At 34.1% G+C, this 19,661-nt stretch overlaps 1 protein-coding gene and 1 long non-coding RNA gene across 3 annotated transcripts; one reads left to right on the top strand and one right to left on the bottom strand.

Moving 5' to 3' along the window:
- Positions 1-234: 234 nt before the first annotated feature.
- Positions 235-18,234, bottom strand: LOC127062102 (ubiquitin carboxyl-terminal hydrolase 31). Of its 2 annotated transcripts, XM_050989763.1 has the most exons (5): positions 17,126-18,234; positions 4,144-4,517; positions 2,774-4,005; positions 2,592-2,678; positions 235-2,504 (listed from the first exon to the last, which is right to left on the bottom strand). In XM_050989763.1, the coding sequence occupies exons 1-4, from the start codon at positions 18,050-18,052 to the stop codon at positions 2,632-2,634; spliced, it is 2,580 nt and encodes an 859-aa protein (XP_050845720.1). In that variant the 5' UTR covers positions 18,053-18,234; the 3' UTR covers positions 235-2,504; positions 2,592-2,631. The 2 variants fall into 2 exon arrangements, with proteins under 2 accessions (XP_050845720.1, XP_050845718.1); XM_050989761.1 differs by having other exon boundaries at positions 2,592-4,005; positions 17,126-18,232.
- Positions 11,757-12,571, top strand: LOC127062129 (uncharacterized). The gene is made up of 2 exons (XR_007781071.1): positions 11,757-12,335; positions 12,419-12,571. It is a non-coding gene; the product is annotated as an uncharacterized LOC127062129 (long non-coding RNA).
- Positions 18,235-19,661: the final 1,427 nt, after the last annotated feature.

The following is a 19,661-nucleotide window of genomic DNA, read 5'->3' as shown; positions in this document are numbered from 1 at the left end:
GGCTCTAATGTTCGTCAGGAACGGATAGAGTTCTTTCGAGACCCCTATTCATCTTTACGCTCTTTTTAAAGCTTCTTTTTCGTATGGCTCGAGTTGTGATACGTACGCTACTGCTTCCTTCGAATAATATTCTTTTTTCTTTTTTATCAAAACTAAAAAGCTATAGATAAAAGTTGAAGTTGTCAGGATACGTGTATGTGTTTGTTCGTAGACGTAGAAACATAAGACAAAACATTTTCTTTCATCTGCTTTTTATTTTCAACTCATCTCTTAACGAATTCGCTTTTTATTTTGTCACAGTCTATACCAGGAAAACATTAGACTAGCGAAAAATTTGGTTGATTCATTGTCGTTTCTTCTTCTCCTTTCATTCCGCATGGATATGCAATTTTATGGTTTTCTTTTTCTTTTTCTTTTTCTCATGGGACATATTCGAATGTATGAAGAATCGCAGTTCCATAACAAATTATCGAAAGAAAGCACAGGTTTCTTTTCATTAATCGTGTGATAATCGTGCTAAGGTTGCATCTATAGAAGTGGGAGGTGTGTTAAGAGTTTAAGATAAATTGTAGAACGCAGAAAAATATAACGTGCTTAGAATGGAATGACATACCTACTGTACATATACATTCTCTATTTATTTTAACAAAATTATAGCAATAATATGAATAATTATAAATATCCCTCAGTCGGTTAACATGAATACACAACTTCTAAAATCATAATAATTATAGATAGCAATAGTCGATCTCATTGTTCCATTTCTGAATACATTTTTCTTCATTAGATACTCTTTTCTTATTTTCTCTACACAACTGACTCGCGTATTTGCTACCTTTGTCCACGATACGTGTGACTAGTAATAAATGTTATTTTAAAATAATTTAAATATTTTCACTCGCTATAGCAACGTGCGTGTGTGAATATACGAATCTGTAATATACATGCGCGCATATACACACACCTACATACATATACATATATTTTGATATATATATATATATATATATATATATATATATATATATAAATTTTTCTCTCACTTTCATGATTCTTACTCTCCTTTGCTCCGTACTAAACGACTATCTGGAATGATCTTTAAAAATAGGAGGACAGAGTATTTTTAAACAATGATGGAATAAAAATAACTAGTTATAGAAGAAATGATTATAATGTCGTCCGGAGAAAAAATAGCTATCTTGCCGAGAATTACTTTCTTTAGAGATAATAGATACTTGGTTGTTTTGGCCAGTCATTGGAAGAACTCGAATTGTGACCGGAAGTATAAAATATATCTCGGTAGACGACGAATACATCGGCAAATTGATATTGAAGTTATAAATGGCCTGCCGGCAAAATAATATTAACGTTTATAACGGCCTAATGGCTTTAATAAAATAATCTAGAGATATCTAATGTAAAATTCTCAGAGAAATTGATTATGTTTACGTAATTGCAAATAATGATGTATCGATAGTTAATTACAGAGTTAAGGCCACTAGTGGATGTTACAAATATAATATAAATATTACAGCTAAGCACAGACTCAAAAGCAATGTTCAGCGATTTACACATTATGTCCAGGAAAGATTTAGTGAGAAATTAAGTTATCGTAATAAACGAATCCTGTGGCATACAGAATTCTCTTATTGTCAAATTTTCATTCTACGATAACGTGATATGAGATTATCATACACGAGATCATGCGTTTATGACTATCACATATATGTATTGCGATTCGAAGTTACATGAAATTTTGTTAGGAAAAGTTTTCTTTATCCTTTGTGGACATATATGTGTTTCTATTATCTAACGTATTGAAAATCTAAATATAAATGGTAAATGACTTATATGAGGGATTTATTTATTTTTCTTATTTTCTTGTGGTTGTTGTTGCAGTTCTTGACACGCGATATAACATCTGTTTTGAAAAATTACCCTAATAATAACTACACTGTATATAATACATTTCACGCGAACTGTATACAAACGTTATTATTATAAATACAAAAATCACTAATGCTTGAAATTTTGTCCATTTGAAAAAATCACACTCTTCTTTCAAATTCTTTATATTTAGATCGTAGAAATAACATCAAAAAAGAAGAGCAGAACTCTTGAGATCCCTCATGATTTTCGCAACATCTGTACGAAAAAGCATCGTATGTAAATTCAGAGTGAAAGATTAATAGTGTTCGTTTTCTAGGACATCTATCTCGAACACTCTCTCAACAAAGAATTTTAATATGCATTTATTAAGTTCTACCAAATTGTCCTTCGTTATATCATCGTCTTCTAATGAAACTCATGAGCATACAACATTCCAGGCACTGAACATTGAGCGACGCTCGAGCCAGACGAAGTCTGGCTTACATTGTGTGTTACAATGTTGATTCGTGTATCACCGTTGTATCTGGATTACTATTGGCATTTTGAATTATTGCTACTGGTACATGAGGCGTCAAGGTGATAGAAGATGTTTTTCTTACGGGTTTTGGCGAAGCCTGCAAACGAAACGAATAATGTAAGACATATGCGATTGCTAAAGGATCGATTAAGTCATCAAGATATACGTCTACTTGTGTACTCACCCATTCTCTTCTACAAGGAGCTTCGTCGTCCGAGCAATGGTCAATATGTCCAGCATCCGTTTCGGTTGCCACGTTTCGCTTCTTTGGCTGTAGAGTTGCATAATTACGAGAGCCTCTATTAAAATTATTCATATTCTTCTCTTCGACAATTTTTTCCTGGCACAATATTTCCTGCGACTTACTTTGCTTATTATTTGTGACGTTACAACTAGTTTTATTATTAAAATAAAACGGTGGCATCTTAGAAACCCAATGGTCAAGACCCGAGCCCGCCGAACTAGTGGAGGCCGCTGAGGAATTTCCAGTAGAGTTACTAGTCAAACCTCTTCGTTGATAAAATAACATGTAAGCTGCATTCGTGATAAGATTCGTATCGTTCACAGCCTCGACTCTTGTATCGTCGAAGCAATACCATTGAGTGTCATATGGATTTCTACAAAATGCTGTGTAATGGCCACCTTGAAGATCTTGGCCATGGTGATTACAAATAGCGTAGAGATCATAAACGTTCTCATCGTATTTGGAAATACTTTGTTGTCGTGGTCTTGGCTTTTTCCATGGAGACCAACCCAAACCACCGAGGGTAGGAACGTTGTTGTGTGTTTGTACTCCGTTATGAGCAAGATGAGGAGTCATGTCAAAACCATAAAGAGGGAAATCTACGAGCATTGTCAATTTCGACGTCGATCTCTGTTTGGATTGTTGACGAAATCTTTTCAGATGTATCACTAAGATATCAGGCAAGGTCCACAGTCCTAACTTCTTCACGACTTCTTGCTTCTTATTACAGTACGGACAATGCCAGGCGTCCTCGGCTCCTAACGTCTCCGCTCTCGTATAAAGATCAAAACATTCTTCCAACGTGACCGCACCACCCAACTCAGAATTAGTCTTTAATTGCTTCACACTGGCGTGCTCTTCGATCTGATCGCTGTCATCTTGAATGATATTATTCTTCGTAGCCTCGTCCCATTCGAGAATCAACTTGACGTGCTGTGGACCGGAATCATCGGCACAGAGTGCCAATGCTTGTTCGATTTGTTCCGTATAAAGTGGATGTTCGACGCAAGGATCGATGCAAGGATGTTCGTCTTGAATAGGTGTCGCTGCTGGATCAGCTACTCGAATGTTGAATAGTCCTGGATTTTGGCTGGATGTTAAAACGTCGTCGGTCAAGGTGCTATGCATTTCCTTGAGCAAAAGTTTCTGAAGATCTTCGTAAGACGTCTCGCGAGAAACTTGCATTGTGTAGGGGCTGCCAAATCGTTGTCTCAAGTCACCCTTTACGAGAACGTTGATCCATACCAATAAAATGTATGCCTGTTCAGTTGGCTCCTTCAACTGCGGTAGTTCTATACAGTAAAGGGGATCGTTTTCTGTGATCACAGACAATGGTTGGCAGTCGGAGAATGTCCTAATGAAACAGAAAAACGAATACAAAACTTAACATATATCGAGAAAATATTAATTCGTATTAAACCGATTAAATATCAATTCACGAGATATATCAATCAAACGAGAGGACAAGATAAAAAAGTAGATAACAACGTACCTGTGAAATCCTTCGTCATGGACTTCAGTCAACAACATATGATTCTCTTCGATGCCGGTGTCACTCGCTAAAATTTCTCTGAGTTCCCTCACGTTCGCAGCTTGATTCACGGTGACGCCGATCCTAACTTGTCGTGGCTGTTGAGATGTGTAAAGAACGTTCACAAAAAGACTCATCTGTCGATGATTTTGTGGGACTGGTACCGACACGCAAAGGAACGGATCAAACGTGTTTGATTGCCTGTGACATCTCGGACACGTAAGACTAGATCGAAATTGTGCCTGGAATACGTCGTGAACGAAGGAATTGTTACAGCGATTGTGATTCGCTAAAGTTTCAGCAGCTACGATCTCGTCGGGTCTGCCAAAGGAATTCTAGAAACAAAAAAGACAAAGACAATCGTCAGTGAGATGAATAATTAATTCCTAAAGAGAAAAACAAGATAATAAAATAATAATAATCAAGTTATGACAGGTCGGCATCGTCGGTCAAGGTACTACGCATTTCCTTGAGTAAAAGTTTCTGGAGATCTTTGTTTACACGGTTTGCAACACAAGCATAATTTGACCGAAGCAAGTTCAAATTCTTTTTGTAAAGAATAATTTACTACCGAGAGTGATGTAAGGTGTCGGTGAACATTAAATGATACAATATGCAAATTACAATTACGTAAGTTCAATTACTTACGTAACATTGCTAGTCTCGACAAACCATTCAAAAGTCCATGCAAGCGTGAAATCCCTCCGCCCCAAGAAAGAAATAATTTTGCTCTACGTTCCGAGTTCTTAGTAACAAATTACTTAAGTTCTGAATATACAATTTGAATTGCCGCGACTCTACTACTCTCAATGGTCATTAAAAAAGAAAGTTTATAGCCGAGGAAAAGCAATAAACGTATAATAGTACGAAATATAAACAAATAGCTTGGCGAGAATTTTTGTCTGCATTTTTTATCACCAGATGCCTTCATGGAAGGTTTTCAGCCTTGAATTCTTCTGTCAATATTACTTCGTAACAATTTATTTTACTATAAGAGGTTTAAATTTATGTTTTCCCTGCCTTTGGTATTTTTTATTTCAGTTTATCTTAGATAATTGTTTAAGTGTTTGAAAACTCTCCGATGAGGATATTTGATCTTCAAAATGTTCATCGGCGAACGACCATCATAAATTAACATCTTTGCTCTTAAAATACTATATTCTTGGATTTTACATCCCGTGCTTTAAACACCATTACGCTTCTCTCTCTCTCTCTCTCTCTCTCTCTTCTTTTCATTTCATCTGTAATCTTCTAAATCTGAGAGAATTTAAACCAATATTTTTTATCTTTGTTATTTCAAGCGAAAAGAAGTCCATTTTCGGAGGAACACGCTCGTCGCATTATTTATTTTATCACTTAGTTTTCACAAGATTAGAGGAAGTAACACGTACCCTAAGCGCACACGTTCGTTGGCTATAATAGTTCGAAAATGAAAATAAAGCGAAAGGCTATTTCTAGTACTCCTATTTATAGAGACTGTCTCGCCGGAAGGATATTTTTTTCTTTTTTTCGTTCTTTCTTTCTTTCTTTCTTTTTTTTCGTCTGGAAGAAACTACACGAGATGAAGAAGAGCTACGCTTCCTCGAACGCGAGGAGTTCCTCCTCCTATTGCCTACGAGAGAATTTCTTCGAGATGGAGAAAACGGAAGAACAAACCCACGTTATTGAAACTACGTTGTGCTTGCATAGTCGCGTACGTACACAAAAATCCTAAGGATCTTCGGTATATTTCTTGAGGAAGTTGAACGACGTCGATAAGAAAAAGGAAAAGAAAGGGGAAAAAAACAGACGAGACGTTTCGTTTGTTCGAGAATTTCTTGTCTGTTTACAGAAAAAAAGAGAAGAAAAAAAAAAGAAAGAAAAAGAGAAGAAAAAATAAAATAAATGAATCGTCCAATGTTGATCCTAATCGTAGCTTTAATTACGAGAACGTGATATTTAATCACGAGCTAACACAAGTATGTATATATATGTACGTGCTTTTATTCGTTAGTCAACAAAACATGGAGATCGTAATTACGGCACGTTTAGCACGACAAACTTGAATTTTGCAGGCAACGTCGATTTATTTGTTAGCACTGGCCTCTTCAATATTTATAATACATATTCTTTACAGTTCACAAACGTCTTTTTTTATGATTTAGATATTCTATCTACGTTAATATATTAGTGATATAGAATGTATTTTTTCTTCGTTTCTTTATTTTTTTTTTTTTATTTTCACTTTAATTAAAAGTCGATTTTTCGAATAATCGCAGACATAATATTCTCTTTCTAAGACAAACAAAATATATATAATATCATCTTATGAGCCCATCGAAACAAGCCATTGTAGATATCTACGTCATTAGCGAGATATCTGCTTATCGTTTAATTAGAAATACGAGAATATAAGAAAATCGTGCGTCAAATCGATAAAAGGAACCGAGACGAACGGCAAACAATATTTTATTTGCTCGTACCCATTCTATATGACCTGGATAGTTAATGAGTTGAAGAAATTAGGGAAAAAAACGGAAGAAATTTAAATTCGAGATAAAGAAACAATCTTTGGTAGATTCAGTCAATGACGGACAAATCTTGCTTGAGTCTACATTGAGAGATTCAAGAGAAATGCATGAGAGAGGTCAACGAAACTGTTACGTTTGAAATTGGATGAAAGAGAGACAGAGAGGGGAGAGAGAGAAAGAGAGAGAGAGAGAGAGAGAGAGAGAGGAAGAGAGAGAGAGAGAGAGAGAGAGAGAGAGAGAGAGAGAGAGAGAGAGATAGGGAGAGAACGACATTTCTAATAATAAAATGAAGACGATCAGCAACTTAACTTCTACACAAACTTAACTAAGTAATCTACTTCAAATGTAAACTAAACAAAGTGACATCTATCGAAAGTTTTGATAAACTTTGAAAAGAAATATACATTTGCTTACGTCTTCTCTAAATGTATTCAACGTGGTAAGGCATTTAGCATTCGTAGAATTCGTTTTAAAATAGAAGAGAGACCGCGTGCGTTGATCTCAATAGTAGATGCCAGTAGGAATCATAGTTATGTAGATACGTACGAAGGAACGAAGGTTGTAGACGGTCGTAAACCCCACGATATCGTGGTACATGCCGACGACAACGAACACGGTACATACTATTATAACATACTACTTGGATAAAGAAGAGGACTCTATCTATCTAACTATTTATCTATTTATCTATGAATCTATCTATAACCACGTACGATACACACCGCACTGGCTTCCTTTAATCAAATCAAAAGAGTCTGGCCGAGGCTAAGTTTCCATGACCTTCACGAATACAGCCTGTTCTGCTTTCCAGACTCTACTCGTATTTCTATGGAGTAGTCATACACCAGGAACGTAATATCCGCAAGCCGGAAGCCCACGTCATATCACGCTCTAACATCCAGAACGAAGGTCATGGTTAACAGGTGACATTTCAACGATGTCTTCTTCTTACTTTCATTTTCTTTCTTTCTTTTTCTTTTTTCTTTTTTTTTTTTTTTTTTGTTCAACCTTCCATCGAGTTTAAAATTTCGGAAGTCACGAGTAGCACCATCATCTTTTCCTTTTCTTTTTGATAAATGAAATATCATACGTTAAGAAGACAGAGAATTTTCTCTCGTATATCTTATTGACGTATCACGTTCGTGAAAATATTCTGCGTTTCCGCAGAATGTAATTTCCCGATGTATAGAAAAGAAAAAAAAAAAGGAGAGAAAAAAAGCGATGGGAGGAGACGAGTGTAATTGCGGTATGTACCATCGCCGACAGGAAGTATCAACGAGTCAGTTGCAGGAAATCATTTTCAATGCTTACACACGATGTAACTGCTCGTCGCGATTCGTAGTTTACAATTAACCAATGTCACGTCGGTGCACGCGTACCGATCTTTGGTAAGCAAGATTGAACTACATACAACTTTTTTTTTGTTTCGTTTTACACGAACGCACACACTATTTTATGTTTAACGTAATTATTTTATATATTAATTATATATATATATATTGATATAATATATTGTTATATAAAACAATCATAGATATAATTTATTTATTAATCATATATCATAAATATAAACACATATACGATAATCGATCGATAATCTTACGAAATTAATTAAAATCGTTCGGAAAATTTATTATCATTTCGAATCTCAAAAAATCTTTCACGATAAGGTATGTATTTATGATTGATATTTCCGAGAAAAGATTGTATATAATTCGTATTTATTACTTTAATAAGTTCGTTTTTAACTGCGGAGAAATGACGATCGTAAATATGTAGTTTCGTAGGACCTGTTGATGGCATGATAAAAGGCGCAACAAGTTTGCAAACGAAAGAGAGAGAAAGAGAGAGGGGGGAGAGAGAAAAAGAGAGAGAGAGAGAAAAAGAGAGAGAGAAAGAGAAAACAATCTTGAATTTAGCGGACATTGTATCGTAAAACAAAGGACAGGAACTTTCGAGTTCGCAGTAAACATACTTTTACATAACTCCTCCTCGATCGTCCTCCGCATTCGATTCATAACTCTAAATTAATCTCTTTCGAGCCGACAAACGCAGTCGCCATACAACAAACAGGAACAACGATGAACGTGTACACGAACGTCCGGAATTTGAAAGTGCGGAAGAAGGAGGAGCATAGTTGTAGTATGTATATAAAATGATGTTGAAAGTTTCCCTCCCTTCCTCCCTCCCTCCCTCCCTCTCTCTCTCTTTTTGCATCCCCTCTCTTTTACACTTCTTTTGTTTTTATTTCCACTCTCTTTCTCTTTGCAAAATCTACACGTCCACTCGTTCACTATTTAATCGCTTTTAAAATTCAAAAGTAAACTAAAAGATCCTAACATTTATATCTCTCATATATGTATATCTGTTTTATTGATAAAAAAAAAATTAATAAATAGATGGCACCACTCGAATGTTTATTTCTTGAAATCGTCTCTTCATATTGAATATTGATTGTATTATTAAATAATTTTTTTGTGACTTTTAACATATTATGCGCTTCGCAATACAACGAAAACATATTAATGATAATAAGAAAAGGAAGAAAATAACAGACGAATTGACAACCGGTCATGACACGTAATGTTTTAAAAAAAGAGATTAATATATAAATATTGATAAACAATATTGTTTTTTCGTGTCTACGATAAATCAAATATACAATACAAATTATGAATCATATATTTTGTAAGAATATCTTCATAAGGATAATTAGTACAAGTCGAGGATAATTAATACAACGGGACGATATGATTCAACACTACCAACAAGAAGACGATGAAGGTCGTGCTAGCAGAGGCGAGACGACCGTAACCAGAAATTCTTCGAAGCGTGAACGGTGGACATGTCTTTCTTGTTTGCCTTAACTCTCCTACGCATAATTATATTTAGTTATCCGCACGTTGAGATTTAAAGTGAATAGATTTTATACGGGATGTGCCAAAAATCCTTCAGTTTTTTCGACTATTTTTACAATCTAAAAGAGAAAAAAAGATTAGTCTGCAAAGTCTCAGGCAAAAAAGTTATCGTCTTGTAAAAATTCACTTAAGAACTTTTGGTCCAACCTGTATCATAAAAGGAAGAAAGGAAGTAAACTCTTCGTATCGAAGGTCCTATACGCGAAAGTAACTTCTTCATTTTTTATACAAACGTCCCGATCAATATTCAAACGTTCTCTCCGACGGTGTGTACGATCAAACGAGAGAAGACTTTGAGAAAAGAAATTGAAGGTCTTACATGATTCACATGAGCAAACTTATTTGCATGCATACCTCTTGGAAATGAATAATAATTTTTTACGAATTAATTCAAATTTCCCTGAATAATTTTTACTATCGTTCGATTTATCGATCTTCGATAATTTTCCTGCGCAGCTTTTTCTTTCTTTCGTTCTTTTTTTTTAATGTATTAGACATTTAATAATAAAAGATATTAAATATATATATATATATATAAAATAAAAAGATTATTGGAGAAAATTATTAAGACAACAATAAAATAAAAAGAAATCATAGTAAGTCATATGACGAAATACGGTACAATTGAAGGCTTCAATGATAATGTGTGTGTATGCGTGTATAATTTATATATGTGTAATTTATATATATGTGTAATTATATATATATGTGTGTGTATATATATATACACATATATATAATTGAAAGACTGCAATTTGAAAGAGGATTATTCGATGGCCCCATTCAAGGCCTTGTTACGCTACTGGCGCCACTCGCACAATCGGTGCAACGTAAACGTTACTATCCAACCAGCGACTTCTCTTCCTCGTTGCTCCTCTCGAAGCTTCACGCATTCGTCATTTAATCGTATATTCTTCTTTATCCTGTTTTTTTGTTCGCCAATACTCGATATAATATCTTTCAACACATATACATGCATATATGCGAATGTGTTAACACAAAATTCGATTCAACTCGAACGACGATTTTTTATTTTATTAAAAATCAAATCACTTGGTCAACATTTGTTCAAACTCGATGAAGAAATTCAATCGTTGATCTTTCTTCTCGATGAATGACTTTTTTTCTCTTTTTCTTTCTTTTTTTTTTTTTTTTTTAATTAAATTCGATTACATATATTTATATATATATATATATATATATATATATATATATATATATAAGAAAAAAAAACAAGAAAGAAAAGATAAAAATAACGTCAACACAGCTGTGTCTCATCAAGTGGTAATGCTTGATACATGAAAGAAGAACGCGTGCATACACACATGCATACATATATGCAAACATACACGTGCGCACGCGCTCATAGCCAGATACACAACACACATATGTAGCTTTCAAGGTCAATCGAGAAAGAGTCCAATCACAAATTGACGTGTCTCGGATTTATCGACGATGCAGCGGATTTTCTTCCGTTCCTGTAGGATTACAAATTTAGTAGTATAATATATTTCTGAGATATATCAGAATAAGTATACCGAACAAAGTACACGATTTATCATCCGAGATATATTGCAAAAGAAAAGAACAATAAATGTCGAGAAATATTGCGATAATATTGCGATAATTATGCTACGATTGTCGAACGTTTTGCTCAAGATTTCTTCGCGCAATCAGAACATATCAAATATTTCTAATATTATTGTCGAGAAAAATAGGAAAAGAAAAGGGGAAAAAAAACAAAGAAAAAAGAGAAAAATAATTTCAATAATTCGGTTTTTTCTAATATGAAACTTTGTGCAACGAATTCAATGATATTTTTCATCGAGAGATATCTTTCGAATGAATCATACCAAATACCATATTCTCTTTCTCTTTACTCAACAAAATGACGAGACAAACACATACATAGAGAAAGAGAAAGAGAGAGAGACATAATTCGATTAGAGGCCAAGCATATTGGAAGCAGCAAGCTGCTCATTTTACCACGTTACATAAGCAACCGTAACGGGAGAGTACCGTCAATGGTTACTTCTTACTTCGAAGAAGAGAGTTCTATGATTTAAAACAACGAAGTTTTTATACCAAGTTTTTATATCGAGTGCAAGTTATTCTTAAAATAGGAAAAAAAAAAAAAGAAAAACAAAATAACGAATCTTTATTTACGCGACTTTCCGATAAGTTAAGACTGACCTTGGTTTTATTACGTAAAATAAAGTAGATAAATTAATATACGCACGAATACCAAGGAAAAGGAAAAAAAAGGTTCACGATTCGAAGAGAGACATTCGTCTAACGGGTATTGTAAAAATAACTTCATTGCTCATGAGAGAAATTCCTTTAAAGGCACAAATTTCTCGAAATGGTCGCATTAAAGTCTTTAAAAAAAAAAGAAAAAAAGAAATAAGTCAATGTTGTTGATTTAAGCTCGACTCTGCGCAAACTGTAAATCTTCTGTTACGGCAACGATGATGTAACACAACGCATTCGCTATGTCGTCTCTTCGAAGAAACGTAAAATACCGAGTGTGGAGAATTAGAGTCAAAGTTAGAGTTAGAATTAGAGTTAGAGTTAGACTTAGAGTTAGAGTTAGAAAGAAGAGGAAGACTGAAGTTGAATCTGAAACGGTGCACGTCATTTATCGGTACTCTGTGAAATCTCGGTCAAATCGTTTTCCATTACTATACAACTATAACAGGTAGTGTTATTTTCGAAGAAATGAAAGGTAGAATAGATTTTACAACGTGTTCCTTCCTTAAGACGTAAACCAGTTATCTCATTCACAAATTATTTTTTTTTTTTTTTTAGATAAATATTCCTCGGGTCGCATTCTAATCTGACTTTAACTATTTCCTCACGGCACGTTTGTTTAAGACTCTCCGACAAATGTGTTTATTCTGCATTAGGACCTGTAAGTTCAAACACAGCTAATAAAACAAAATTAGTAAATTGTCTTAGAAACCGAGAGATCGTTTTATATTTCGCGAATATATCTATTTCACGAAATTATTTGTACGAGCGAACAATGTTAACTGATTTCCGTCTTAGGAACGGAATACGACGACTGATTCAAATAATAATATTTCAAAAAGAAAAAGAAAACATAATTATTATAACACCTTGTTTCTAATTCAAATTATTTTTTTCTTATTGTTTCTTTTTGATTTCTTTCTATTAAAGAATAGCAGCGACAGCACCTCAGAACTTCGTTAAGATAGTATCCTAATTTTAAAAGTGAAGATAACGATCTTATCGCAAGGTCAGCATATTACTCCTTTAGCACGTGCTCGAGTATATCCATCTACTTGGTTTTCACTATCACCCCTTTCGCATTCTTGTATCAAGCAAGAAACGGATCTCGGAATTTAAGTGGATCTCGTGGTCTCTGTTGTAAAAACGTCGATATTTTTCCATTCGAATCTATTTCTTTAACCATCTAACATTATTCACATAATAACAAATCAATTTTCCTCATCTTTTTCTTACAAAGAAAAAAGAATATCTTCATTAATTATCAATAAATATTTTTTTTCCTCGTCAAGAAAAACTACGTAATTTGTACATATACACACACACACGTGTGTGTGTGTGTTCATGACTTTCCAAATCAGTGGAGCAAGGCAACCAGTGAAAGAAAGGTGCGAGCATCTCGGTTTCTTTATTTTGAAAGCGTTAGAAAGCTTTGATTCGCTCAGCTGGCTGACTACGTTGTTGAAAGTTGGAACGATTTGTGATAACGTCTTGTGTGCAACCTGAATGAGAACGAAGACGAAAGGAAAAAAAAAAATAATAATAAATAAGTAAATAAAAAGAATTGAAATAGATAGGCAAATAATAATGTAATAAGAATATGTGAATGAAAAATGATCATGAAAATTCATTGTCGCTTCTCGATCTGGATTATCGATTTTATTGGTAAAGAATGCTCCCTTATCTAAAACTCAACAAACAATTCTAATAAGCAAGAAATATGCGATAAGATATAGGTATTAAACACAAAGTATATGTATATACGTAATATGGATAAGGTTTATGAAAGAGAAAAGAAAATATTATAGACGAACTTCAAATGATTGATATCGAATGTAAATCATAAAAACAATTCTATAAATCAAGGACGTTCGTGATATTCAAATGTTTCCCGCGCATTTCCTTCGTATACTTTCGTACGTTTTCCGTAAAACGCGCGAAAATTTGAAATTTCAAACAATGTACATTGACAGTGGACTTATTTTACAGTCAAGTCAGAAAAATAATTAGCCTCGGCCTGTCAATGTATAATTACATAGAAAAACAATTGTTTTTATTCGATAAGGAACGATGAGTCATTTCTTATTTGCAGTCATTCCTCTCGAGTTCTTACCTCATCAATGTTGATGTAACTATGGCTATTGTGTTGTAAAAATAATAGAAAAAAAAATATAAAAAAGAATAATTGGACATGCGTATTACTTGAACGTATGATGTTTAACATTTATCTTTTTTTTTTTTTTTTTTTTGAAAGAGAGAAAGAGAGGGATAGATAAAAGAAAAAAAAAAAGAGAGAAATCGAAGAAAGATAACGTGTTAATCAAAAGAAAACGCGATGGACATAATTTACAAATTTATCGAGATCGATTACGAAAATACATATTGATTCACTTGTGTCAATGAATACAATCGAAAGAAGACACACCAAGATGATCAGCTGAGGAAAAAGTAATATTTTCTCTGAATTGACGTCATCAGGGTTTGTCTGGATGATAGGTTTTATTAAAATCGCATTAACAACTTCGACGTATGAACTTTGATATTTATAAGAACAAAATGTTTCGAAAATAAGCACATAATGATGATAGACATTAGGACAAAAAATCTATAATGTTTTGAAGTTTTATTACGTTTTATTTAGTCGTAGATTTAAAGGGAAAAAATATGGAAATCAAATTTATATCTCGAAGTTGAAATACAATTTTTATAAGTTATATACATAGATATATATATACTTGAAGTTTCAGGTTGAAGTTTCAGTTCGTGAAATTGCATAAGATTGCATAGCATTATTCCCCGTTATTACAGTTAAGTTACAGTTCAGTTGCAAATGTAGTTTCAGAGAGTCGAATAAGAAAGAAGAAACATTCCATTGACTTTGAAAAACATTTAGTAACGCATCGAAAAAAAAAAGAAAAAAGCAAAGAATTTTCTATTTGCGTTCTAATTGCTTCGTAACGACCGTGAATTCATAGCCATTCGAGAGGTTCTACTAACGATAACGATAACGTAAGTAATCGTACATAAGTACATACCTAATCCTAATTGGGAATTATTTTATGTTTGCATCTCTTATCGAGGGAAAAAAAAACATATATTGGATACAATACGTTTCCTACCATTCACAAATATTACAAATAAAAAGCTTGACCTGATTTTATGCCAGATTTAAATGTGACATTGCACGAAGTGTCTCTCGAATTAAATTCAAATTCATACGTATTGATGGATCTCTACATGGAACGTATGCTTGAATATCAACGATATAAATGATATTGGAAAATTTTTTCCAAAGTTTTTTTTCTGATACGACTATTAACACATTGGATTCTTGTATTATCTTTCGGAAGTTTCGAAAAAATTGAACCCGAGTGATAATTCTTAATATAAATAAAGAAATGATTTTTTTGTTCATGGTATAAGACAAAAATAAAAAAGAACAAGAAAATGAATGCTAATTATGTAATGCAAACAATTGCTTCATGTCCAAGTTCATTACTAATAATATAACACTTCATGATACCTGTATCATTTTATCTTTCTCTTGGAATAATTTTCCTTGCTTTGGCATTATATTTACTCGCTAATCCTATACTTCTATATTATCTAAATTCTAATTATCTAATGAAAAAAAAAAAAAAAAAAAAGAAATATATACTACATATAGCTATAATACAATACCTATGAAACTATTATAAATTATTAGATTATAGATATTTGTATATACTTACAGAACTATATTAACTATTAATTCTTATTATTATTAATGCAAAAAACGAAAACATACACAATACACGCACACACACATAAACACATATATACACAATGAAACCTCTTATGAAGGACACAAAGGAAACGCGCGAAGGATCGATACAAGTCTTAATAATTTTTTTTCTTGGTCAATCGTTTGTATATCTCCTTCGATTTCGTTTGGAAATCCCAGCACGTATACTTTTCGAACGTGAAACAAATTTAGGTTAAGGCCTCGACAGTCTGAAATACACATATACACACAAACGACCGACCGACCAACCAACCGGCTTCTCTGGTTTCTCGAAGCAATAAATAAAATCATGCGTAAGGTTACAATCATTATACCAAGTTATAGTATGGTTGATTTAGGCAGCCATATTATAAATAACCTAAAAATAACCTATGAACGCGATCCACCTTCGCATATTTGAAAGATCGACAAATAATCGAAATAAAACTAAAAAAAAATGTCTCTCAGTCTCTCTCCTATGTTCGATACTTTCGTTCAATTACATAATTTTGATCGTACAAACATCCTTCCTATAAAATACTTTAAATACATTATGCATTATACATTCTCTTTGAGACACCAAAACCTAAATGCAAATGAAAGCTTCGTCTCTTGAATATCTTATTATCGATAAAAATATTGTAATATTGCATTACAGAATCGTCTATATCGATAGTAATCGATCCTACGATTTTTAAATATAAATAAAAGATCTTCGTATTTTAAATTTTCTATTGTCAAAAAAAAAAAAAAAGCATTGTAACAATTTGTAAGATCACAAAACCATTTGTAACACATTAAAACATATATATATATATATATATATATATATATATCGATTTGTACTATTTATACTATGCATCTAGTCATAATTATATCATAGATTGTACGAAAATATATATCGATAATAATCGATTATACGATCGTATCAGGTCAGCTCGTTTTCGAAAGAAATATTTGGCGCGAAACTCCCGCGTCAAAGCGGCGTCCTAATGTGACACGCGACCATCGAACGGACCAATAGCGTTGCAACGCGCCATGCGAGATTTAACGTGAAAGCGATCATGCGTAAGTCGAGAGTAAATCGATCGATGCCAAAGGGAATAAACTCGCTTGAGAAAGAGAAAGAGAAAGAGAAAGAGAAAGAAAAATAGAAATAGAAATACAAACGTACAAAATCGATTTGTCGAAACGATCGAACGATCTGATAAAAAATGTCTAAAATATCTCGAAACAAATCTAAAGATAGAAGCGTTATCATTTAAGATATACGTATAGATACATGTAATATATAAGGAAAAAGAAAAAATAAAAAAATAAAAAAATAAATAAATAAGGAACCATGATAGAAAACGTGGCATGTATTAGATATCGAATGAACGGAACTTGGAGAAGAAAAGAGAAGGGAGAAAGCTTAGCGAAGGAAGGGAGAAGCAAGCACAAACGAACGCATCGTCGTCGTCGTCGTCGTCGTCGTCGTCGTCATTTCGGTCCTTACTCACCTTTATGATCTTGTACTTCTTTTTGGTGGCCTGATTGAGATCCTCGTGGACCTTGTCAAGAAGCCAGAGAAGGAACTCCTGAGCGTCGTGTTGAAGATTACCGCGATATTGACTACCATACTTATCAACGACGCTTTTAAAAGCGGTGCTCATCTCCGGGTCATATTGGCAACTCCAAATTGCTTTTAGGAGTAAAGCTAGCTGTTCCGTTATCTCACCTTTCGTGCCGTACTTCTTCGAATTAAGTTTGTTACGTCGCGAGAGATCGACCTTGTATTGGTCCAGAACGAAATACTCGGCTAGTATGTCTGTGTGCGAGAGACACTGGAGTACGGCGTTCATGAAGCACGTGTTGCCGTGATTGCGCAGACCTATAACGCCGGGTACTCTGTCCGGTGGAATGTGTGCCGGCCTCGGTGGTGGCACTCGAATATCCGTCGCACTAGAACTGAGCTCGTCCCTGTGAGAGTTTTTGTTCTGCGTACCTACGTTCGACATGTGTTGCATAATCTTGATGAACTTCTTCCAGGATGACATTACGAAGACTTTCTTGCTGGCAGATTTCTCTTGGTGGTATGCCTGCTGGTTATTCCCACCGTGCAATCTTCCCATATTCTGCTGCATGCTGTTATCGACCGTATTATATTGTTGCTGTTGTTGCTGTTGTTGCTGTTGTACGTTGTTCTTCGAATTTTCTTTTGCACTGGCAGCGCCGCTGACGTCCTTGGAATCACGACTCTTGTTCGTTCGACGCTTCGACATTCTCGTGGCACTTTGTAATAAATTCCTCGGAAGCGTGAACGTTCGCTTTAGCTTCGAACCAGAGTCTCGGGTTTTCGTCTCGTAGGATTTAACAACCTCTTCCACGCCCAGCTCGCCCTCCGACACGGATTTCATCACCGCGCTCGGGGGATTTTCGGTGGTCATCGCCGGCCCACCAACAGACCGGTCTTACATGGCCTAAAACGTAAGGCCCCTCGCATCACGTTTATTTACACGGTATTCACTAACCGTCCCGTACACTTAACATTACTCGTCGCACATCACCGAACGATACGCCGCGATGTATACCTCGTCGTCGTACGCGTAGCCCGCTCGCACGCGCTGCGCCGGCCATTTGCCTTTTAGCGCACGACTTCCACGATTTCACAGCGCCCCCCCCGACACGAAATCGACAATTCGATATAGACGAGATACGTAATAATCATTTTCTCGACGATGACGCCGTACGTGACAAAAATCGAAATTAGAAAGCAACTTTGGTTTTACTCTATCGATAAAGAAGGGCACTCGTCGTTTCTCACAACGTGTTCGTTTGATACTTTCTATGAGATTCACTTTTTATCCGTTTGTCCGATGGTGGCGCTATTCTTCTATTTCTATGTACTTATCAATAGAATGCAACGATCGATGCTTGAATTTTAAACGACATTTTAAAACGTTCCCGCGCAAATTTAGTGCCAATAAAATTTAGCGCAAATTAAAAATTATGTGACACGATTAAGGTAAAGTGTTTGTTTCGAGGTAAAGACTGTTATTAGGTTAAAATATAATGGAGACATTATTTTTTATTGTGTATTTTAATAAAATTTGTAGAATTTAATTTTGTTTGATTCTAGTTTTACAAAGATATGAATAATTACACTATACAAGTATACACTTTAGTTTTGACACATACTTGGATAAACATACATACATACATATATATATATAATTGTATAAATAATAGATATATAAAATTATGTAGTACTCGAAGGACTATCAGGTGATATAGAGATACAAACCACGTCTATTGGTGTGGTTTCTCTCTTATATGGAATATCTCTGTAATGCCAACATTGTTTTTTTCCATATTGTTTGCATTCACTGCAACTTCTATTTTTAGATAATTCAATTCTCTTTTCTTCTGGTTCATCTAGATCGATGATTCTTATTACATTTTCCTTCGTTTTTAATATCTTGGTTTGTCTCTTTTTCATATTCTGATTCTTATATTTAGATTCAGTCTCAAGTCTTGCCAAAGGCGAAGAAGTTCTATCAATATTACAACTATCAATAGTTTGATCAAGATTTATATTATTTTCATATTCTGAAAAAAAAGTAGAAGTTGATTCATTACTGTTATTTAGTGAATCGTTTGCTTCCATTGAATCATTTATTTCATATTCTTGGTGATATATCAATTCGTTTTTTATTTGTATATTTTCTATTGCATTTTCAACTTTTTCGGTTTGATTACAAGTATTATCATCATGTTCATTATTTGTTTCCTTTTTCTCTGTACCTGTTATATCAGTCTTTGTTAACGTAGGAGTATCAGTTGATTTTAAATTATTTGATAACTCCATCGTTTTCTTGATCTTATGAAATACTAATTTGGTTTGTTTGAATTTTTTGTTATTTGGCGCGAGTGTAACTTGAATGTCGTATGGTATCGTATTTAATTTAGTATTATTACTCTTATCTATTAGAGAATTATTCTTTGGTGTCAAGTTCACATTATTTATAACTTGCAAAGGTGTTTTCATTGCTTTTT

This window comes from Vespula vulgaris, chromosome 3 (assembly GCF_905475345.1).
Source record: "Vespula vulgaris chromosome 3, iyVesVulg1.1, whole genome shotgun sequence".
Taxonomy (NCBI): Eukaryota; Metazoa; Arthropoda; class Insecta; order Hymenoptera; family Vespidae; genus Vespula; species Vespula vulgaris.
Note: the sequence above shows the minus strand (reverse complement) of the source record. Positions and strands in the feature narration are given on the sequence as shown.